Below are 25,642 nucleotides of genomic sequence, written 5' to 3'. Positions count from 1 at the left end.
GTCATCCAATATGTGATTTACCATAGCCAAACTTCTAGGGTTCAATGAATAGACCAGGGGCCCATTTGAAATGGGACAGTACTGGATTCTTAATGTCTTCATTTTGACTGACAACGTAAATGTTTTTTTTTTTTGCTGGCAGGTAACACAGATATTTTTGCACACCTGAGTGTGTAGGCAGATGCATTCAGAAGATGTTTTCACTGAAAAGGTTTTACTAATGACTGCATCATAACACAAGAGGGGGAGGAAAAGAAATGTGACTCTGTGTGTGTGTGTGTGTGTGTGTGTGTGTGTGTGTGTGTGTGTGTGTGTGTGTGTGTGTGTGTGTGTGTGTGTGTGTGTGTGTGTGTGTGTGTGTGTGTGTGCGCGTGTTCGTTCGTGCGTGTGTGTGTGTGTGTGTGTGTGTGTGTGTGTGTGTGTGTGTGTGTGTGTGTGTGTGTGTTTGTTGTGTGTCCACTCATAAGGGAGGAGATCAGTCAGTGAGAATGTGCTTCAGCAGCAAGTATGAAGAAATCATCTTGATTGAGCTGTCTTCTCTAAATAAGACCCCCACAGCAGAAATGCTGACCAGCCTACCTCCCCACGCATGCACAATCCCACACACAGTTAATTAAGAAATATTACAGTCAGTGTAGAGGTGACCGAGTATGCAGTAGATAACGCTGAAGAATAGTGAGTAACTTTCTGTGGGAAACACTGGCCTACTGTAGATTTGACAAAATGTAGGCTAAATAACAAAGTTCACTTCATTTATCTACAGTATGTTGATATCTTTATCAAAGTGTCTCTACAGGGTAGATTGGATCAAACCCATGATACTGCTATAATATTGTCAAGCTGTACCCCTCTATATGCTGTATAGCAGGTTACCGTCTTAGTTACTGTAATTGTTTGTAGAGTTTATCAATGTCTGGTGCATTGAAGAATAGGAGAGGCTGGCCTGAGTTTGAGAGAACAGAATAGTGAGTGAAGCTGCAAAGGTAAAGCAGGTAGCAACACGCCTCAGGATTAATAAGCACAACGCCTGTCTGGCTCATACCCTCCTTTCTTCCTCTCTCTCTCTCTCTCTCTCTCTCTCACAGACACACACACACACAGCATTTCACTGCCAAGTTGTACAAGTATAACTGTACGTTACAAATAATAGCTTGAAGATGCTGTACACAGTACACTGCAGAGGTGACAACATTGCATAAAACCCTTATTTGTGTAGCCTGCGTGTTATTCAACGTATGTATTTAATTATGCATAATTCTTAAGTCTTAACCATGCTGATACTATCTCTTATGGTACTGTATGTTAACTCTAAAATGCTATGGTGCATCACCCACATGTGACTCACATGCTGAGGCTGGCAGTATATAGTACCTCAGACAACTTCACTGGGAAACCATCAAGTCCCTAACCACTAAGTCAAAGCAAATACGAATTGGGCGTCTTTGTTTTCTTAAGCTCTTTTGACGTGAGTGACATTGGTGCAGCCTTGCTACTCAAAGAGAGATGAGCATCCCATCTGTCAAAAAATAGAATGCATCTCTCTCTCCTAACTTGGTACTGCTCACTCAACTCTTATTCCGTTCCCATGCTTTGTTGAATCAACCGCAATAAATCACAGTGGGAGGCTATGGGCATTCTAAGTTTTAAATAGAAGCCCAGTCCTAAACTTACACAAACACCAACCCCGGGCCATGGGGAAACCTAGTTATTATCTCTTGTAAATAGCCCTGCATGGAGATTTGAGCTCTGGGGCTTTCTTCAAGTTGGTGCAGAGAGAGCACTGAGAGCAGCATACTTGAAGTGAATACTGGAACAGACTAGGCAAGTGTGGGAGATTGCCTACTAGATACACGATGATATAGCATTGTGACTTTCTAGAAAACTGACATTTTAGCCTACAATAGGATGTGTGCTGCTCTCTGTATGGAAAAACTAGAACTAATCTGACAGTGTCATCTCTTCAATAGATGAGTGGTTCTAAAAAAAAATCATGTCAAGGAACCCCAAATTCATGTATAGTATTTGGCTGCAGACCCCCCCATCTGAAAATATTTTGTGCTATAGGGACCCCAAAAGAGAAGATTTGTGTTTTTTTTTCTTTTTCTTTCAAAAGAATACCACATTTTTCCAAATGTGTCAAGATTTTTCAAAATGTTTTTAAAAATAGTATAAAAGTATATACAAATATATACTATAAATAGTATAAAATAGTGTTAAAGTGGTTAAACTGTTCTTCATTTTGCCATGGGGGAACCCCCTGGAACCCCATAAAAGGACCACTGGTGGTCCCCGGACCCCGCTTTGAGAACCATTGCTAACAGTGAGTGAGTGATACAGCTCGAACGGTGCTCTCTTACCTGTGATCAATTCACGCTTGCCCTCATCCAGATGAGAAGACACGACGTCTCCCATGGTTACAGACAGGTATCCAAGGTAAGCCTACCAAATACCCTGTTGCCAAGTCGGCTATCCCGGGTGAAGTTTTCACCACCGCACTAACCCCTCAGATATCTGGAAATGGTTAAGTGATCCACTTTGGCTAAAAATGGTTAAGTGATCCACTTTGGCTTCCCCTCGGCTCCAACAGATCGTTGTAGAGCGGTTGTGTTCGGCTCGGTACTGATGCAGCACGTCTCTAATCCTCTCCAGTCCGTCCTGGGTCCCGTGGGTGACTCCAATAAGAGTTGGACAGCGGAACACTCTCTAGAGAACCAACTAGCAACTTCAGTGAAGTGAATATGTCTGTAGTTCATGGTTCATAGTGACAGACAGGACACACCCTCTGGGAATCAACGTGTTCTGCAAAAGGAGTGGCCAGTCTACCTCTTGTGTAGCCACATGGATCACACGACGGTCGTCTGGCACGACCGTCATGGTGAAACTTCAACCTGGTGTTTTCACTTTCTCCATTTACATCTACGTAAACGTTCAGATTTCAGTTCAGACGTTCAATTGCCCTATGGCCACGGATGTTGCAATTATGAACGGGCTCTCAGAAGTACCGTATTGTTCCGTATTGTTGAATAAAAAGCATTTTTAATCCGATTGGGGGCCATTTTCTCTGTTTTTTCGCCATGCTTTCAAGTTTTAACGACCCGACCCTCTCGGTTGGGAGGTGTATTGCACTCTGATACATTATGACTCTATGAGAAAATGGACACCAATCGGATTAAAATGCTTTTTATTGAACAATACGGAAGATACGGGTACTTCTGAGGCCCCGTACAGAAGTGTAACATCCGTGAACATGGGCTAAGCACTTTATATTTGAAATATGAACGTTTGTGTAAATGTAGGGGCCAAAAAGGGAGAACGTGCAAACACCAGGTTGAAGTTTCGTCATGACTGGCATATAATATGTGACAGTCATGTTTCACGGCTAATTCTAATAGGAGATTATGGGACTATTTCACATTGAAAGCAATTGGCTCGTTTTAATAGACCTTTAAAAGACGGTTAGCTTAAATAGAATAATAGCCTAAAAACATATATATATATATATATATATATATATATATATATATATATATATATATATATATATATATATATATATATATATATATATATATATATATATATATATATATATATATATATATATATATGTTATTAGAAACGTAATACATATTTCTAATAACTTATACTACCTGGGAAATTCTTGAACACCTTTATCAGTTAGGCCTATGTTATACCCTTTGATCATCAGTGCATTTTTATCTTTTAGAATCCCTTTAGCTTAGCAACGTATTTTCAGTTTCACAGCATGTGTGCTCTTACTGCTCTAGATGTCAATCAAAGCAGTGGTGTAAAGTAACTAAGTACAATTTTGAGGTATTTTTTACTGGAGTATTGCCAATTTTCTGTACTTTTACTTCTACTCCACTACATCTCAGAGGCAAATCCTACTTTTGCTCCACTACAATTATATGAAAGTTACTAGTTACTTTGTAGATTTTGATAATTATTACAAAACATACATTAAGCACTTCAGCCCAATTTTGGCCATTTGAAAATAGCCGATCTGCAAACTCACAATGCTTCTTCTTTGCATTGGCATTGTGAGCTTGACCCTTGTAGATCTGCTATTTTCAAAAGGTTTTAATACATTTTATACATTTGAAAGCTTGAAATGGGACATTCTGCATAATGAGTATTTTCTTTTGGTACTTTAAGTACATTTTGATACCAATACTTTTCAAGTACATTTTTAATTCCGGACTATTACTTGCAACAGAGTAGGCTATCTCTATATTGCAGTATTGATACTTTTACTTAAGTAAAAACAATTGAGTAATTTTTCCACCACTGAATCAAAGTCACAGTCCAAGTCAAGCGAGAGCAATCTTCCAATGGACTCAGGGAGAGCCCTCATCCCTCTCTGAAAGAGACTCAGCGCCATCTTGTGGACAGGACTTACATTGACCCACTGTCCCAAACCCTTTACAGCAGGTGTCTTCAACAGGGGATGGGTCCTCAGAGGTAGGCTACTATAAGGGGTCCGCCAAACCTTTGTGTGATAGGATGTTGTTTTTTTTTTTTTACATTTACAGTACATTACATTACGTTTAGTGTAGAGGAAAAAGAGCAAAAAATAAGTCGTTAAATGTCTGAAATTAACAAAAAAAACTTTATTTACACAACACTGATGATAGCCACTTAGCCAGTGAAGCTATATGAAATATATGAAAAGGTTGAATCTGCAACACAATTGTAAACAGTGTCTCTCTCAGCCAGCTAAGGCGAGCTAAGGGGTCCTTGGCCTGAAAAAAACGTTGAAGACCCCTGCTTTACAGTCTATGGTCCAGACGAATGCCAATGTACCCTGGCCTGTGGCCTCTGGGGCGGGCTACTATGAAACATGCTATAAGCCTATAATCCGTTGTTTTGTATCTTGCCAAACGTCAAGAGCGCACCTGCAGCAGAGAGTTGACACTGATTGAATTATTAAATTCACCTGTGGTGCTCAGTGGTGGAAAGTAACTTTACTTGAGTATTTCCAATTTTCAATACTTTTACTTCTTCTACTCCATAACATCTCAGTGGCAAACATTGTACTTTTACTCCACTACAATTATTTGAAAACTATTATTTCAAAACACACTAACCACTTCAGCCGTAGCCTATGTAGGCCTATATTTCGGCCGCAAAAGATTTTTAATACATTTTGAACTTGTAAAACGGGAAATTCTTCACAATATTAGGATTGGCCTTAGGCCATCAGCTGTTTTCTAACAGAGTTTATATCTACATTGCAGTATTGATACTTATGTAAAAAGTGTGCGTAGGCCTACTTTTTCCACCACTGGACAGCACTGCCACTGACACAAAACATCTGGTTTGAACCGTTTGAATGTGTATACTATCAATCAAAATGTATTGGTTAGGGGTTGCATGATCATCATGCCACGCCGGGCCAAAAGGTTTAGCAGCGCCTAGCTGGACAGAAACAAAGCCTACACTATTTTTGAATGTTGTTTTAAATATTACAACCATATGGTAGTGAAACTGTTCGCACGTTTGTTCACTATTTAATTGTTTCTGCCTTGTGGTAGGTATTTATTGTTGTGGTGGGAGTGGGACGGAGTGGGACAACTAGTCTTCATGATGCACTATATGGTTATGGCCTATGGGTTGTAGCCTATTAAGCACTGTAAGGATATTATTGGTAATTGGTAGCCTATATGTATGTTTTGGTAGGCTATTTGTTTGTACCATGCATGACATGTGTTGTGTGATTGGCTAATTGCTTGTAAAACAACCACTGATTTTGGCAAACACTTGATTGAATTTAAACAAACTAATTTTAACTAATTAAAAAAATAAGATTATGTATTTATATCACCTTTACTCAGGGCCCTGCTTTGCAGTAGGCAAGGTTCGGCGGCCGCCTGGGCCACATCACTGAATTGAAAAGTGTGTGTGTGTGTGTGTGTGTGTGTGTGTGTGTGTGTGTGTGTGTGTGTGTGTGTGTGTGCGTGTGCGTGTGCGTGTGTGTGTGTGTGTGTGTGTGTGTCAATTCAAAGGAGCTTTATTGGCATGAGAAAACATATGTTTACATTGCCAATCAAACAATAATCTAAACAAAACAAAACAATGAATGTACAAATAAATGTTAACTTTGTGGATGGTTTTAGCATGTAGCTAATTACAATGTGAAAATATTTGGTCTCTCAAGTGATCTGTATCTGAAATCTGAGAACAGCCACACATTAGCCACAGAAACCACCACACATGTTGGCTTTGACATAATGTGTGTTTCACTTCAAATTTAATTGTTCTACTTCAATGGTTTGTTTTAAATGTCAATAATGAAAGTAGCTATTCTTCTTCATAATAACATTTTTTAAAGTGCTATACTGTAGTTATAGCAGTGACTGAGACAACAGACTGAAAAACAATGCTTTATAACTGAATACCCAATGCCACCATTGGATAGAAAGAGAGTGAGACAGCAATAATATGTGATATTATTTAATTTAATAACAATTCACTATGAATATAACTTGTAATGAAATAGTGAGATTGGAATATAATTATCATACTACCATAATTTTAGCTAATGTATCCATTCCACCTCACATGGAGCTGGGGGGTTTATCTATCTATCTATCTATCTATCTATGTTATCTATCTATCTATCTATCTATCTATCTATCTATCTATCTATCTATCTATCTATCTATCTATCTATCTATCTATCTATCTATGTTATGTTATCTATCTATCTATCTATCTATTTATATTATCTATCTATCTATCTATCTATCTATCTATCTATCTATCTATCTATCTATCTATCTGTCTATCTATCTATCTATCTATCTATCTATCTATCTATAAGCCTTCTAAGGACCCCCCATTTCAAATTAGATTTAATACATAACTCTACAATTAACTGCGAATTGTGAAACCCATGATAAAATAGTCATTGTGTATTTTCTCAATCGTTTAACTTTCTCTTTCCTCAATTATATCCATTTTCAGAACCACTGTGACTGATATATAGAAAAGAATTTGAGGGAGAGGGGTCGAGGGAGGATGGATGGATCATGGCTGGATGATCGCACACACACAACCTCCAGGCTATGGGGTGAAGAAGACTAGCCAATCGCAGCGAGACTCTCGTCCCTCCAGGCTATGGGGTGAAGGCTCCAGCCAATCGCAGTGCCACCGTCGCCCCTCCAGGCTATGGGGTGAAGTCTCTTAGCGCTCCAATTGGAGGCTGATCCGCAGTCAGCGCCGATGCGAGGGGTACATAGTGGGCTTCAGACGCACCGCAGGAGGAGAGAGAGAGAGACGATCAGACACCCAGCAGCATCATCATGGCACCCATTGGATTAAAGGCGGTGGTCGGCGAAAGTAAGAATTCCGTTTTTTCAAACGTATATTTTACGTATATTTAACGTATTACCTTTATCTTTATCGTGAAACGTTGGGAATTGGTGGGATCGTCAAATGGTGTGTGTGTGTGTGTGTGTGTGTGTGTGTGTGTGTGTGTGTGTGTGTGTGTGTGTGTGTGTGTGTGTGTGTGTGTGTGTGTGTGTGTGCGTGCGTGACTGCGCGCGTGCGTGTCTGTCTGTGTGCAGCTGCGTCTCCCCCTCCTCAAGGATGCGGATGGCCGTTAGAGCAGATGATGGTAGACTGCGTTATAAACTCACTATGTCCTATAGATCATCTAGAATATAGCTGTACTGTATCTGGCTTCAGCGTTGCGGATACACATTGTAGTAAAGACAGTTTTTTCCGTGTGGAATATGACCCGGGCATCATAGCGTATTTTGATCGCTTTGCGGTTTATCACCAATGAAAGATCAGAGCATCTTATACCCAGGGAAGGTGTAACCATAGGCAAATAGCCTACAGGAAACGTCCATGCACCGAATGATACAATGTAATATAGGCCTACATAAAGCCGATGCTGTATCATAAATATTATTATTATGTTTTTTTCCCCTGACTATTGACCCAAGACGTTCTGCAGACAATTGGATAGCGCACATCGGCTAACAAAGGCCCATATGTGATAGGCTATATATATCACTGATATTTGTAATACAATATAGGCCTGTATAGTTTTCACCCAGGCGCGTTGCACACACGCCGTTTTCATTCCCCAGATTAAGCTGCCTCACCCCTATGATGGATCACTGATTGAATACGTTGCGTAAAACACCATCATCCAAGCTGAACAATTAATGATAGCCTTATGCTTATAGGATCATAGCCTACTGTAGTTAACCGTAATGTCACCCCAAAATAACGTTGATCAATTCGAGCCCATTCGTTGTTATGGCGCACGTTATGTCCCCACAATTAGAAAGTTGTCTGACAGAAATAGCCCCACGGATGAAAATCCGCATTTATTGTGAGCTATACCACCACATACACACCAGCCACAAACTATACCGAGGATCCATCCGTGCTTTTCTGCCCTTCAATCGCCATGCCCTTTATTGGCACCATGTTGCACCAATGCATGTTGGAGGCTGCATCATTAAGCACTGACAGACAGAGTTTGGGAGGCTACTGGCCATGGTAGTCTATACAGTAAAATACTGAGTGTGAATTTAACTCTGAGAGAGTATAAATGGAAGCAAAGGGACCCTTTACGGGTCCATTTGCTTCCATTTGTACTCTCTTGGAGCTACACATGGATAAATTAACACTGAGGATTTTACTGTGTAGCCATTGCACGTAATGCATGGTGTGAAGGGAGGGCCTTGTCTAGTGTTGAGATGCACCAATTCTCCTTACCTCATCAATGCTGTGTAGGGTCAACCGGGTGCAGCTGGGACTGCTGGTGACAGATGTGCCATAAAATGGGGGGTGGGGGGAGGTTAGATAAGGGGGGGGGTCTTTAGTATTGTGAAATGCATTTTGGAGACATTGCAGACTACTATTTAACAGGCTTCTGGTATTTACCATTGTGTTCATTTGTATGGTAGTCACTAATTCATTAATGTTACCACATGATTGATTGATTGATTGATTGATTGAAATTCTTTATTTAGAAAGACATGGAAACAGTACATGGAAGTACAATTCACAATACAAGGTCCTCTAAACTGGATCGCCCATAAAAGCACAATGGCGGGTGCCCGCTGGCCTAGCGGTCCAGGCGCATATCACATATGCTGGTAATCCAGCTTGACAGCATGTCCCGGGTTCGACTCCCGATGACCTTTGCTGTGTGTCACCTCCCCATCTCTCTCCCCATTTCCTGTCATCCTACTTTCCTATCAATAAAGGCAGAAAAAGCACCCAAAAAATATCTTTCATAAAAGCACAATGGCTTATTTAAAATGAGATCCCCAAATTCTTGTGAACATGGGCTAGTTCATTAAATTCCCGTTCCCATACTTTTTTTTAAATGCAAACCGGTATCTGTATGTGCTTGATTTTAGACAGTGAAACGGCTAAATCCTTGGAATGAGCTTAAGTAAACCATATACGCGTATATTTAGACTAATAGCCTATGTAGCCTTTTAGATTACCAGCTTTATCGTCATCAAGCTTCATCATAGCTTACCATCATGCCATATGCAAAGAGCTTTCCACTACAATTGGCCAGGCCTTGTGTATTACATACACTGGCCCTGACTAATGGTCAAGTAATCCTAGTTTGGTGAAAGGGAAGATGAATTTTCTGGACAGTATTGTCTTGAATGAACTCAGAGGTCAACAGTTGAGTGCCTTGTCCCAAAGGTAATGTAAAGGCAGGACGTGCTCTCTGTTTGACTGAGGTGATGCTTGGCGGCTTGGTTGGGATTGGTTTACTGCGTGTGTGTGTGTGTGTGTGTGTGTGTGTGTGTGTGTGTGTGTGTGTGTGTGTGTGTGTGTGTGTGTGTGTGTGTGTGTGTGCATGGGGGGACGCAGGGAGGAAGCACGACACCATGGGTTCTCTCTGCAGCAAGGCAGCCAGGTTGTAGGGGGAAGGGCAGCGTAGTGATTCCCCCTCCCCTTTATGACTGTATGAGCATCAATTCCAGGGAGCCATAAGAGGGAAAATAAGGGCAGAGTGAAATAGAGAATTGCCTCAGTAGAATTTGAAAAACATTATGTGCCACATTCCCACATCAAATAAGACTGATTTGATGATTTATTTTGTGAATCGGGCGATTAAAAATTATTGTCTCTCTTAGGCGTAGTATTTTCTACTATACCTCACACCTACCATGTTACGTCAGTCTGGAGTAGTAGTCCCAAGCATGTTCTCACGTGCAGTCCTTTAACCACTTGAACCATAGTGTTCCTTTTCTGGGCATTTCATATACGTGGTGAATATTCAGTGAAAATAGCAAATCTACAAGCTCACAGTGCCACACATTGTGAGCTTGAAGATTGGCTATTTTCAACCCGTAGGGTACTCCGGTCAATGAAGTATACTGTAGGGTTTACGTGGTTAAAAACGGACTCGGTCATCATCGTCATTACTTTGCAGGTGTACGTAAGGCAACATTCCACTACATGTCACATATACTTTATTACTTCTGGTAATTTTCCAATGCATACCGCCATTCGTTTTTTTAGAATACATTATTTGGTTAAGTCATTGACCAAGTCATTAATTATTAGTCATTAACAATTGATTCCCATCTAAATGTACAATATTTGACTTGCTACTTGATTTTACTGTACATTTTTGGTAAACAAGATTTAGTCATCCACTACTAACCTGTCAGGATGTTAGCCATGTTATTTTTTTCTCCTTTTCTTTTTTATTATGTGCTTCGACTGGCTCTGCTGTCAACATACGGTGGAATAGCAAGAATGAACAGCTCAAATGCTAACTGGCATCAGGAGAGACTAGCATTACTAGCCAGTTAGCTGTAGTAACATGTCATAGAGCTAACGGTACTATGCCTGAAAGGACAGTGTGTGTGTGTGTGTGTGTGTGTGTGTGTGTGTGTGTGTGTGTGTGTGTGTGTGTGTGTGTGTGTGTGTGTGTGTGTGAGTAGCCATCCATACTGCCTATAGCACTGTTTCTCATCGTCGGGTGTGGGGACCACCAAGGGTCCAAATGGACGCTTTTGGGTCTGTAACTCTGAGAGTGTACAAATGGAACCAAATGGACCCCATTTGGTTCCATTTGTACACTCTCAGAGTTAGATAAACACTGAGGATTTTACAGTGTATAGATTGGGGTCCCAGAGTGATAAATGATCAATTGGATGGGTCTGTGACCTAATGCATATCAAACTGGTGGTCCTTGAAATGAAAAAATGCTGAAAATCACTGCTATAGCACTCCAGGAAGGACAGGAGAAAGAGAGAGCGGGACAGACAGACAGACAGACAGACAGACAGACAGACAGACAGACAGACAGACAGACAGACAGACAGACAGTGCCTGATGAAGACAAAGAGAGAGGGAGGGGGCAGTTTATAGTAGAAAAAAAATCAAATAGCACAAAAACAAGTTCCACTGCAGTCACTTCTCTGTCCAGGGCCCACACACACACACGCACGCATGCACGCACGCACGTACGTATGCGCGCGCACACACACACACACACACACACACACACACACACACACACACACACACACACACACACACACACACACACACACACACACACACACACACACACACTGACCTTGGAAGCATTGCTCGGCCAGAGCAATGCTTCCAATCTGGGCTTATAGTGTGACGCAGTGCCTGCAGCCCCCACTGCCGCTGTAAGCACACATGCATACGCATATGCACACGCAAATACACACACGCATGTGCACACGCACGCACACACTCGCACACGCGCATTCACACACGCACACATTCGCACATACCTCTTGCACGCACACACGTAGGCTTTCTGTATATCGTTGCTGTCGGGCAGAAATCTTCAACCTTTTGATTATGGCCTACAGTACTTCGTCACACTACAGTGTCACACAAGCTATTTGCTATTTTATATTTTTCGGTGTGTGGGGGTTTTATACACATTTCACCAATGAAAAGTATCACAAGAGCTTTTGACTAAATAATAGCGACATTAGATCCATTAGGAACGCACGTTCTTCACTTTCTGAAAAAAGTGACCGTTTTGGACATATAAGGTTTCCACCCGACAGCGACAATATGTAGGCTACACATACTGTACACATACACCCACATGCAAGCTCACTCTCACACTCTGGGCTGTGTGTATATATATATACTCTCAATGGGCTGTATAACCTAATGGGCTTGCTAAAATAGGCCTCCTGAATGCAGGGTTACGTTGTCTGTTGCTCTTACTGAGGGAAGAGTGCTGTGTCAGAGGCAGAGCTGGCTCATAGTCAGTCCCTTCTCTTCCTCCCACGCTTCTCTACGGCAGAATTACGTGACCTGAGCTCTATCTCTCTCTCACTCCCTTTTACAAACGCACACGCACACGCACACGCACACGCACACGCACACGCACCGCACACACGCACGCACACGCAGTTTGATATACCAGTAGCCTCAGTCTTCACATCAGACCTATAATAAGATGGATGCTACCGTAGAAGATGCGAAGGCCGCTACAGCAATTTATTATTACACCAGTTGTCCTGCTTGGCCTGTTAGTTTTTTGTGGTCTTGCGTATAGCTGCAGGCTGATGGCCATGGCTGCAGGTCTATATGGTGGGCTGTGATTAAGGCTTGGATTTCTGGTCCATGTCTCAGAGCACTGGTTCTCAAAGTGGGCTTTTTGGGTTGGGGGGGGTGTTCCAGGAGGGTCCCCCATAGCATCAAAATCAGTTTGACTTCTTGAAACCGATCTGCAAGCTCACAACACATCGCAATGTCACCCTCTTGTACCAGGGCAGGAATTTCATGGAGAATTTCATTTTACCCTTCTGCCTTTCAAAAATGATATCGTCCCTGTCGGGTGGAAACCTCCAAAATGTCCAAAACTGTTACTTTTCATGATTCAAATTCAAAACAGCAAAAGCAGCAGATCTACAAGCTCAAAGCGCGTCACTTCGCGCCGCGTTTCAAGCTTGCAGATCTGTACTTTGGATGCTTATGTGCGATGGTATAGTATGACCAAGTAGGGCATTAATTTACGAAAAAACACAAAAACTTTGAATGTGGAGATATGTATTTTCTGCCAGACATGCTCTGTGGCCAAAGTGGCATATGCCCCACCCCTGCTGATTTCACCGTTTTCAGACACCAGCGTCTTTTGTTGAGATTCTGAATTCTCCCCATCCCCATCTTCAAATGAGTCCAGTGACTCTGATTAGTCTAGGGTTGAATGTGTATGAACTTTTGACCCAGGAGTTTGTAGCGCAAATATTGGTAATTTATAATAATAATAATTTGTGAAATAAGCATTACCTTTTTTATATAGTTTTACTATTTTCAAAATTAAACCACCCATAACCCTATTGTTCAATTAATTATTTCTGTGTAGCTGCTTAAAATCGTTGTTTTATTTGATGGCTTTGCTGCCCTGGTATTTTGCCATTGTGCCCTAAAAATACCCACCAAAGGCCAAGTGGTCTTACATCTAAAATGATGAAATGGCAGGCCTGTCTTGTACGCCCGCAGTAACCGAGCCTAATTCCTTTCACGCGCCACCGAAATAGCTTCCTGTCTCTTTAAGATCACTGTTGTGACACGCTGACATCCAGAGGAGAAAAAGAAATGGGTCACGTACTCATAGGTGAAGCCGCCTCTCGGGAAGGGACCATGATGCGAAGGAAGACTCTGTCAACATTGCATTGCATCGCTGTATCTTGTGCATATTTAGGGTCAAGGATGCATGGAAACTGGACAGTGTTGTGACATAATAGCTCACTGCTGACTGCCTCCTGAGACTAAAGCCTGATTTATAGACGGATTTCCGCGCAACGTCATCACAGAGCAGAAATGCGCAATCTGCGCATGCTCGGGGGAAACGAATTGTTGCGCCGTTCACTCTGTTGTTGTGTTCGGGAGTTAGATAGCCATAATTCTGCTATTATAGGCATAATAGGCATAATGCTGCTATTATATACAAACAGATCCAACTTCCGACAAATCATTTTTATTGAGTAAACAAGGTATTACAAACTGCATAATTTAATCTACTTTCATTAAACCCGGTGAAGATCATTTCTTTTATGAATGGACATTTGACCAGAGCTGCTGCGGGTAATGGCGCCCTCTATAGGCTTCCCCCTCCTCTGCGCGGTCATATCCTCTCAATGTTTACAAACATGTCAATTAACATGTAACGTTAATTGTCATTATGGCCAGCTTGAAAGAGACTTGGAAAACACCCTGGCCTTGTATGCCGTGGGTCTACTGCTGTATTGTAAGCCAGATACTCCGCAGTACGTATGCATTTGCGCGCGCGCGCTGCATTTGTGTGTTCTTGTGTGTGTGGGTGCGTGTTCGCGTGCGTGTGCGTGGGTGTGTGTTCATGCATGCACTATCCCTCTGTGTTTGTGTGTATCCGTGCTTTGTCGTCTCCAATGTTTGTCTGTGTTTGTGTGTTTTTCTGTGTGTTATGCCAGGTTGGTTGACACAGCTGGCCATAGTGTGTTTATTCTGCTCCCTGCTGTTTCTTATGTCAGACTGGTTTGTGTGTGGGCGGCACGCACGGGTGCATGTGTGTGGCACACTAAGCTTTCTACATTTATTGTTCATTTTATTTTGTAAGATTATTTATAGCCAGTTTGCGCTTTATTTAGACAGGACAGAGGGACCGAGCTGCAGCCAGTTGGAATCAAACCATAGTTACATGTCTGCTGAAGAGTAAAGACACATTATCCATTTTTTGTTTTAGTTTTATGTTTTACTTAGTTTTTTATTACTTTCAGCATTGGCAGGGCACCGCTTTAATTGTTTAGATAATGGCACACTGAAGAACAATAGAAAAGAGATCAATGATGGAATAGTGTGAGATAACCATTTGTGCACTCCCAGAGTTAAATGAACACTGAGGATTTTACTGTGTAGTGTGAAAACAGGATATTTAAGTCCAAAAGCCGTCACTTGACCCACAGCAGGAAAAGGATGATTGGGGCAATGAACAGGAAATAGATCAGCAATGGAAGAGGAAAGGGAAAACGAATGACGGATATCCCCCACACAGTAAAATCCAGAGTGCTATTTTATCTTGTATCTTCTAAGAAGTTAACTGTTCATGGATTCAAAAAGCTGTATCTTCAGACAACCTTGCATCTTTGAAACTTTGTAATAATTACAATTGACAATGCAGGCATTTGATCCAGAGCAAAGATTGGAGTAATAATGTGTTCAAAGGGTTGTTGCTCTTATGAAGCCTACATAACAGACATTTTATTTGAAAAGTTTCCCCTCCACTGTTCAAGGACTGCATTAGGTCATAATTCTGTGAGAAATATGGATCCAAATGGACCCTTACGTTACACGTCCATTTGGTTCCATTTGTACTCTCTCAGAGTTACTGAGCTGTAAGGGTTCCTCCTGACTATATCAATAATGTAGCTGGGGACCCCCGGGAACCCCCTCGCTTTGAGAACCACTGTCCTACATCATAGCAATGGGAGGGGCTGGAAATAGAACGGTGCTGAATCAGGGAGTCACTCTCCTCAGTGAAACACATAGACGTTCTATTTCAAGATCCTTTGTGTCTCCCACAGGAGACCAGTCACAAAGACTCTGTCTGACTCAGGCTGTTGGATTATGGCTGCGTCTAGAACAGTGGTTCTCAAACCTTTTCATGTCAAGGACCCCCAATTTATGGCCACGGATCCCCATCTGAAAATATTTTGTACCAGGGATTCCCATGGAAGATTTGTGTTGTTCAAATGTTTCAAAACAATTCAAATTTTTCATTTTATTCAAGATATTTTGAAAATAGCCTATGTATTCAAGTGGTTAAATTTATTGTGACGCCACATTAACACATTTAGCTGGGGACCCTCTGGAACCCCCTCAAGGACACCTTGGGGGTAACCACTGGATCTGGAATACTTTCAAACTTATTATTCCTCTAAAATGTTCTTTCTTTCTGTCTGTTAGTCAGACACGCACGCACGCACGCACGCACGCACGCACGCACGCACGCACGCACGCACGCACGCACGCACGCACGCACGCACGCACGCACGCACGCACGCACGCACGCACGTACGCACACACACACACACACACACACACACACACACACACACACACACACACACACACACACACACACACACACACAATGATCCAGATCAGATAAACCGAACAAATCCCTCTGCTTGTTTAAATGCCCTTCCTAGTCTCCACAACATCCTTTTTTATTCAAGTCCCCTTTAATCTGTCATAATCTACCAGTATTTCTGTGGCCCCAGGTTTTATCCTGCTGTGACAGGCTTAGTGCTTTACAGTGATACAACTGGATGCTAAGCAGCAATTCACCCTAAATGGATTTATTCTAATACTGCAGCCAGATGACCAGTATACAGATCAAGCTAATATCAGTATCATGGCACAAACATGGCCGTTAATCCCTGATCTGAGTGGATAGGATTATTCTCTTCGTACTGTGGCCTTAGCATGGCACTGAGGCCGTTTTGAACTGGGAAATTCTGCTTTTAAAAAACAAATCGAATGTTTGGAGTTTTTCATGGCTCATGAATCACTTTTAATATCGCATTTAACCCTTTAAATCGGGGAACGCATATCTGTCATTTTAGATTTCTTTGGCTATTCAAAAATAGCAGATATACAAGCTCATAGCGCGGCACAGAGTGCCGCGCTATGAGCTTGTAGATCTGCTATTTTTTTTAAATCGTGAAACTGTGTGCAAGTCTTTGATTATATTTTATATTTATTTTAAAGAAGTATTTTGTTCCAGGGACCCCCAGACACACACCCCCACACACACTCAAACTCAGTTGACCATACAATAGAGATCAAATGACTTTACACTGATGGAAACATAACCGCAGTAAACAATACATGCAAATACACTGACGTTGCTAAAAAGCATTACAGTAACCACAGTAAACAATACATGCAAATACGCTGATATTTCTAGAATATTTACCGTATCTATCTAAAGGTTTGTTGACTTGAACGCATGAGAAATAATTAGTCAGTATACAAATTCATTATTGTTACTTAAATGAAACAGGCCTAAAACCCCACATGCACAATACAATCACAATATTTGTATATATATTTTATATAAATACTTCAATATCGATATTGTGACGATGATATTGTATTGTAACGATAAAATATGTTTTTATTTTCTCTTTAAATATTTCCAAAATTGTCCAAAATAGCGGAAATAGCTCACTATCTGTCACAAATCTGCAACGTATTGAGCTTGTAAATGTGCTATTTTTGTGATTTTGGAAATGTTTTACCATTTTTTAAATGATAAAACCAGGAAAGATGAGACATACTACATACCACACCACATACCACACCACAACATTGACCTAATATCAATATATATCCCAGCTCCATAAGTATCAAGAGTTGACCAAGAGTTGTTGGTCAACTCAGACGAGGCAGACGAGCCGACAGGTTTATACCTCTGTGGTTGGAGAGATTAACTCCCTGTTGGAGAATACTAGACCCACCTGGCCCTGCTGGTTACACTGAGAGTGTGTGTGCGTGTGCGTGTGCTTGTGTGTGTGTGCCTCGTGTCCCTCACGAACAGGGAGCAATCGTGTCCCCAAATGTGCTCTGTGTCAGGGATATTGTCAAATTGGGGTTAGGGTTAGGGAGATATGCAGTATACATTTTATTATGTGAGCTGTAATTGTGTGTGTGTGTGTGTGTGTGTGTGTGTGTGTGTGTGTGTGTGTGTGTGTGTGTGTGTGTGTGTGTGTGTGTGTGTGTGTGTGTGTGTGTGTGTGCGCGTGCGCGTGCGCGTGTGCGTGTGCGACAGACAGAGAGAGAGAGAGAGAAAGAAAGAGAGATGGATCATTCAAATAGATTTATTCTATACGTAAAAAGTTGTCAGAAGAAACCCTGCAAGATGTATTGAAATGATGATGAGCATAAAAAGTTGATTCTACAAATATCCTGTGAGTTAGCTAAGACCTGATTTGTATTGTTCTCTCTTTTATTCACAGAGATTATGAATGATGTTATCAAGAAGGTGAAGAAGAAGGGAGAATGGAAGGTAGGAATCACCCTCAAAATGTCTTTAAAGATCAAGCACAATAAATATACAAGAATTGATCAAAGGACATTGCATCTTCACCTGAAGAATATTTTTTACAAGTTCAGTCAGCTTTTGTAGTTTTGTGGGGCTTTTTAGGCATCTTGTTGTTTAAAAAAGAACATCTGTGATGAAGGTTATGGCCCACTGTGAGACTTAATTGGGAGCGTCACAGAAGTTGAAGACATAGTTAAACATGATTTTGGAGTGTGTTTTCTATTTATTCTTTTTTTTTTTTACATGATTTCTACATCTGTGTCATCATCACAGATGTTCCTGGACTACCCCACAATAACGTCAGAAGATATAACACCATTTAACAGCCCTAATATTTTGCATACAAGTAGCCTACTGATAGCTTTATTTTTCCTAGTAAATCCCGGTCCATATCTATCGGTCAGATGTGAATTCATTACATCAATAAACGGAGGAAGGAAACGTGTTAATAATAGCATTTGGGTTTATTCCAGAGATCTTACAAGCGTCGGAAAAGCCTGGTTCCAGATATATTCTTCTGACGTTAAAACAGAGATACAAAGTTATATACACATAACGTGGGGTAACGTCTTTCGTCACCACGTCAGCCGTATGACTCCGTTTCCTGGGCAACCAAGGTTGGGGTATCATTTATGCACAGAGTTTATAACAACAAATCCGTGTAGCAACGAGGTTAACCTGCTATCTAATATTGTTGACATACCAGAAGGAGCCCATCAGACCAAAACAATGTTGCAGGCTGCCTGAGAGGCACTGACACTTCTAACCATATTAACACATACAAATGGTAAATGGTACACTTTAGATCCATAAGAAAATGGTACAAAATTAGATCCATCACCTACCTAATACAAGTTAAAACAAATACATAATGAACTAAAGAAATACCAAATGAAAGCCAAGCTAACGAAAAACCTTCAACCACTCTCTCCTCCCTGACCACTTGGTACAGCCTGACAAGGTGATTGACAGCCTTAACAAGGTGACATCAGCTTGAGGGGCCTGGAACTAGGAAACATTGGCTGTAGTCCATTGTAGTCCAGGAAGAGGTTCATGTCTGTGATGTCACAGACGTTGAAATCACGTTCAAAATAATAAATAAAAAAACACAATACACACTCCAAAATCATGTTTATTATGTCCTCAACTTCATTAAAACGGGTTATGGGTGCAAAATCCCTTTTTAAGCCTGATTTATTTGTTGTATGACGGTATCTGTCGCCAAAAAATCTACATGCTCACAACACGTTATGATATTGTGAGTTTGTGAATAGCTTATAGAAAGCTATTTTTAGTAAGTGACAAAATTGTACCTGTTAGCTGTTATTGCTAGAGATCTCTCACCGTGATAGGGTAAAATGTACCTCAAATGGTCAGTAATTGAATGCGGACAAAACAGTGTGTAAAGTTTTATATTATGCTTATACTGTATGTTTGCGCACGTTTACCGGTGTGTCTCCCGTTTCCAGGCACTCATTGTGGATCAGCTGAGCATGAGAATGCTGTCATCCTGTTGCAAGATGACAGACATCATGACAGAAGGCATCACCAGTAAGGGATAAACATTTATATTTCATGTTCCAGAGATGACGTGCATGATTGATTGGTATAAGGGGTCCCTGGCTCTGAGGGGCCTCCTCTGCTGTTCCTTCCATACTGTATGTTTTCTTACTGTACTCTTTAGCTTGCCTGGTGTCTGTCCCAATAAGTAACACACACCAGGAGCGTGAATGTGTCAGTGAATATTTGACATCAAACTATTCATATAGTAGATAGAATAGCCTTTATTCACTGTGAACATGTTTACCTCGTTTTGGGGGAAAGAATTATTACTTTCCACTGCATAATATTCAAGTTTTGTGTGGATGTACTCATGACACAAACACCACTTTGAAAAAATATATTTTTGGCAAATTAATCACATGAAAAACATCCCCTGAGAACATTGGGCACCATTTATTTTATTTTAAAAATAATTTCATATTTAATATTAGTTTTTATATCAACATTTATTTTACAAATGAGGGGCCAAATAACCTACATATAATTTAAAAAAAATTACATTTAAGGCCCAATATTTCTAAATAAAGCTTTGATTCATTTTGGGGATAAACAAGAAGTTGGCCTGATAATGATGTACAGTACACTACATTATTTCCGACTGAAAAACCCCCTAGACAATTTAACATTGAGGTGCCCACTGGACCTGAATCCTAGGGACTCTGTCCTTTCATTACCTTCCATGTTCATAGATGGACATGGAAGGTACATGTAGTGGATAAGGCCTCTGTGTCTTTAATCACATGTACCCCTAGCCTGGGATTGGAATTCTACCAAGAGCCTTCTCCCCTCTACCCTACAATACGCTTTTTTACTCTCAGCTTAGAGTAGAATAGAATCCAACTTTATTATCCATCCACAGCAGGAAAGTCATCTTTGGCCTCCAATGATTATTTAATGAAATTATAGATTTGTTTTTATTATCGATTTAATCGATTACTTCGATTAACCTACTACTGTAATGACGATAAAATGCTAGGGTGGAATTGACGCACACTATGCTTTACTTAGGGCAGACACAGTCAAATCCTCATTTGTACACATTAGTGTTAAATGAACACTAATGATTTACACTGAAGACAGCAAACATTCAGCAACTCCCGGCTATCATTAGGACACAGCAGGTGTTAGTTATTTGGTGCATTACTGAAATTCCACTTAGTCATTGTGATTAATTATTTTATTTCTTTGCCTTTCTTTCTTTCTTTCTTTCTTTCTTTGTTTTCACCCTCCCCCTCCCCGCACCCTCTCTCTCTCTCTCTCTCTCTCTCTCTCTCTCTCTCTCTCTCTCTCACTCACTCACTCACTCACTCACTCACTCACTCACTCACTCACTCACTCACTCACTCACTCACTCACTCACTCACTCACTCACTCACTCACTCTCTCTCTCTCTCTCTCTCTCTCTCTCTCTTGTCTAGTTGTGGAGGATATAAACAAACGCAGAGAGCCTCTTCCCACCCTGGAGGCTATTTACCTGATTACACCAACAGAGAAGGTAACACACACACACACACACACACACACACACACACACACACACACACACACACACACACACACACACACACACACACACACACACACGTGTGTGCACTCGCGCGCGCACGCACACACACACACACACACACACACACACACACACACCTCCATCCTTTTCACGGTGTATATTTAGAGCCGTGTCTCTGGCAACCAGGTCTGTTTTCTTAGCAGCAGGAACCATATGCCATGGTGCTGATGGAGAATGCACACCATTGTTGACTCAACTGAGGCAACCCATACTCCTCTGTTACCATGGTCCCCCACTCACACTGAACCACCTTTACTACCATGGGTGTGGTGCTACTTTTAGAAGTGGGGGAGCACAGATTTTCAAAATGTGTAAAAAAAAATCACACCCAGTGTGAAGTGGGCGGTGTGTGGTCATCACAACATGACTCACTTTAAAAAAAGGATAGTTTACTTTTTTTAAAGTCCATACTGCTATTCATAGGGCTGCACATGTGTCATGTGTTTCGCTAGCCAATCACAGTCCTGAATTTGCAAAGTCAACCAATCACATTACAGTTAGTGGTGATGACACTAGCTGTAATGTGATTGGCTGACTTTGCAAAAGTATCGATTTGCATTAACAATGGAAGGGTTAGGGGTATACAATGCGTTGTAGACTATTGGCCAATCACGGTGCAGGATTGGTCAGTGTCCAAAACTCACTTATAGGGGGCGGCTACACCGCCCCAAAAATGTGCATAGGGAAAATAGCAGATGTACAAGCTCACAGCACATTGCATTGTCATGTATTGTGAGCCTGTAGATATTTCAGAGCTATTTTAGCTATGCACCGTACGAAGACGTTCTGTTGGAAAAGAATGGAACCCTGATGATTGCACACACTCAAACACACAGAGTACATCATTGTATTTGCCTGTGCTCTCTCTCCTCAGTCCGTGCACACCCTGATTGGAGACTTTAAAGACGCTCATTCAGCAAAATACAAGGCGGCCCACGTCTTCTTCACTGACTGTGAGTATGGCTGAGAGAAGAGCTTTAACACTTCACATCATCAAAAACACATGGACAATCTCCTGGGTGAACCATCGTGCGCAGGGTGGGCTCACCTATATGAGACCCACCATGGCGGCGAGAAGGGGTTGATTCATACCAAAGATCATTGTTCATTTTGACAGCAAATCTTGGTTTAGTTTTAGTCATAGTCTTTTGAGTAAAATTCCATTTAGTTTTCATATTTTAGTCATTTGAAATGTTTAAGTTTTAGTCTAGTTTTAGTTGATTAAATATGATAACATTTTAGTCAATTAAATCTACAGTTGATTTAGTCGATTAACATTTGATGTTGGCAGGCCTTGATGGCATCGTAATGCCTGATTTATACTTACAGTAGTAGTGGCTATTTTCAGCTAGTTTTTAGTCTAGTTTTAGTTTTAATCTAGTTTTTATTTGTTGACAAAATTGACAGTATATTTTGTCATAGTTTTAGCCATCATAGCTTAGTTCTTATTTAGTTTTCATCAGTGAAAAAAGGTAGTTGATTTCTTCTTCATAGTCGACAAACTGAAGACTGGGTGAAGACCGAGGAAGACCAATGTCTGACTGTCCTGGGGTCACCAAAAGTAGTCTTTGATGAAGTACTGGTCAAATAGTTGAAAATACTTTTTTGTCATCAGCACTATGGTTACCGAGAAAAGTCCACTGGAATCTTGTTAGCATGTTGACAGACACATTCTGAAAACCGCTTCTGTGCACGCACACACACACACACACACACACACACACACACACACACACACACACACACACACACACACACACACACACACACACACACACACACACACACACACACATACACACAGAGATTTGCAAGTGAAAACAATACCAGTTACGCTGTTGTGGCGGCTGGTAAACAAGTCAACTGTTTGTACAGTAGCTGTAACTGTTTGACAGCAGATGTCTCTCGCCCACTCTCTCTCCAGCTTGCCCTGACCCCTTGTTCAACGAGCTGGTGAAGAGCCGCGCCTCCAAAACCATCAAGACTCTGACTGAGATCAACATCGCCTTCTTGCCCTATGAGTCACAGGTAAAAATATGACTGTACACACTGAAATGCAGGGTGTTACTTCAATACTGCCGAGTTACATTAACACTCTGGATTTTGCTGTATAGGGCTGAAAACAGAGAATTCTGTTTGTGTATTTGTTTATGTGCTGCGTCACAGCAGCTGAACGGATTAATAAAAAGATAAAGACCGAGCGAAAGAAAGGAAAACAAACGAGCAAGGTGCATATCTACCCGACCATTCTCCAGACAGTATCAGTGTTAATTCAAGCCCTATTTTAGACTGCTCCCGCCGTAAAATAGCCGAACTTCAAGCTCACCACGTGTCGCTTCGCGACATGTTATGAGCTTGCAGTTTTGAAAAAGATTATTATTTTTTGTACAAATTTCAACTATAATGACAAGCCCAAAATAGGGACGAAAGGGCCGATGTGGTTAAATGAACACATCAGGCTTTTACAGTCCAACTCTCCGTCTCCCCATCTCGCCCAATGACCATGAGATGGAATGTGGTCGCTTGTTGTTTCTGTTTGCGTAATCACTGTCACTGAAAATGAATCACAAGACCATGCAGGACGATCCAGAGATAGAGAGATATAAGTAAGTAAAAGGTAGGATGAAGGAGCTACTGATACCAGGAAGGACATGGACTGAAATAGCATCTTTAACGATGCTGATAATAAAACAAAAAAAAAACGTACAAAACACAGGGACAAGAGGGAGGTAGATGGAAAGCATGCAGAGATTACATCTGCAGGTACACGCACACATGCATACGTGCATGGGAGTAACCATGCATTCTTGTACTGAGAAAAAAGACCAATCTGCCCCGCCAATATACAGTAGAAAATATGCTACATTCATTTATCCTTTTATTAACACTGTCTCTTATTACCTTATTTTAATTTAATCTAGTTGTGTCCCAATGCCGCAACATGCAGAGGTATCAGATATTTAGATATTTATTCACCACTTAACAGTACATGTCCTATTCCTGAATCTTTGACGCATACATGCATCAAATTAAAATGGTCGCCAAGGTCAGTCACTGTTCTTCCGGTAAAACCAAAACGAGATTACCACACGTCTTTTGCGATTAAAAGATGAGTGCTTCTACCGACGGAGCTAAAGCTACCCAGACATTTCGTCCTCCCCGATGTCTATACATGGCTATACCCTGGCATGCATGGGCGCACCGCGCACACATACACATACGCTGACCAACTGTTCCAGAAAGACTTGCAACGTCACATCGTCCCTTAATTCTCGTTGTTCTTTCCCTCCCTCCCTCCCTCCCTCCCTTCTTCACGCCCTCTCTTTCTCTGTCCCTCCAGCTATCGAATCAGTCTCCCATTCCCACCCTGCTTCTCTACCTCTCTTTTCAGGGTGCCTCAGGTCCTGAAAACGGTTGCACTGAATCCCTTGCTTAACCACTTAAGCTCTATTTAATACTTTGTCGTACAATGGTGTCACTCTGAGAAAATAGCTGATCTACAAGCTTCTCTCTGTGTGTTTATTTCCACTGGTAAACATATTATCTTTCATTCTGAGTGGTATTAAGGGTTAATAGTCATAAAATGTTGCTGAAACTTGCTGAAACATATAGTCACCTTGCTCTCTAATACAGTATATTCTTTTTTCGTCCGTCCTATAATGGGAGACTGTCCAAGGACATCATAATGTTAAACCACATGAATAGACCTCTTGGAAGCTCGCCAAGCTTACCTGGGAGAACGATCTTGAGACTAGATAATTATTATTCGCTCAAATTATGATAAACGAATTTGACCTCCGTTTATAGCCAAGATTTTTGACCAATTAAATGAAAACCATCCGCATATTTTTATATATGATTTTTTATATATTCCCTACACATCCAGTACTTTATGTTACACAAACATATATGTTTAGCCTATGCTCATAACTATTGATGCTACTACTTATGACAGTTAATACATGTAAATGAGAGGCGACGGCATAGAAGACTGTGTGCCTGTGTGTCTGCAGCTAATCTCGCAAACCACTGATCAGCGCCATTTCTTTTATGAATACATACATTTCTTTCCTTCATATTATGTGAAATAATAATTTTCAGACCCATCGTCTGCCGTCTCTATATTTGGGCAAGACTGCTGATGTCATCAATATCACGTCATCAACAATATGTCAGAGTCTAACGTTATTATGCCCCGTCTTGTCATTTTTGTCAGTATTGATACTTTTACTTAAGTAAAAAATATCAGTACTTTTTCCACCACAGCTCATTTATCAGTGGAACACAGAATCCAGCGCAAATCCAACCACGGCAGAGATACAGTAGTAAATCACTAACTTCCATTGGGATTATCAGGTATTCTGTGAGGGAATAATCTTTGTCAACTAGTACATGAATCACAC

At 41.1% G+C, this 25,642-nt stretch overlaps 2 protein-coding genes across 3 annotated transcripts in view; one reads left to right on the top strand and one right to left on the bottom strand.

Moving 5' to 3' along the window:
* Window positions 1–2,737, bottom strand: part of LOC311037034 (protein Niban 2-like) — a 39,788-nt gene extending 37,051 nt beyond the window's left edge. The window contains exon 1 of the mRNA XM_084046083.1: window positions 2,358–2,737. Within this exon, the coding sequence (XP_083902209.1) occupies window positions 2,358–2,412 (55 nt within the window). The 5' untranslated portion in view covers window positions 2,413–2,737. The remainder of the gene's footprint in view (window positions 1–2,357) is intronic.
* A 4,529-nt stretch (window positions 2,738–7,266) lies between these two features.
* The window catches only part of stxbp1a (syntaxin binding protein 1a), a 39,658-nt gene continuing 21,282 nt past the window's right edge, over window positions 7,267–25,642 (top strand). For both annotated transcript variants that reach the window (XM_084046672.1, XM_084046671.1), the window contains exons 1-6: window positions 7,267–7,362; window positions 18,024–18,073; window positions 19,579–19,660; window positions 21,091–21,167; window positions 22,114–22,192; window positions 23,164–23,267. In XM_084046672.1, the coding sequence (XP_083902798.1) occupies window positions 7,326–7,362; window positions 18,024–18,073; window positions 19,579–19,660; window positions 21,091–21,167; window positions 22,114–22,192; window positions 23,164–23,267 (429 nt within the window). In that variant the 5' untranslated portion in view covers window positions 7,267–7,325. The remainder of the gene's footprint in view (window positions 7,363–18,023; window positions 18,074–19,578; window positions 19,661–21,090; window positions 21,168–22,113; window positions 22,193–23,163; window positions 23,268–25,642) is intronic.

This window comes from Gymnoscopelus microlampas, assembly GCF_963454915.1.
Source record: "Gymnoscopelus microlampas genome assembly, chromosome: 21".
NCBI classification, from domain to species: domain Eukaryota; kingdom Metazoa; phylum Chordata; class Actinopteri; order Myctophiformes; family Myctophidae; genus Gymnoscopelus; species Gymnoscopelus microlampas.
Note: the sequence above shows the minus strand (reverse complement) of the source record. Positions and strands in the feature narration are given on the sequence as shown.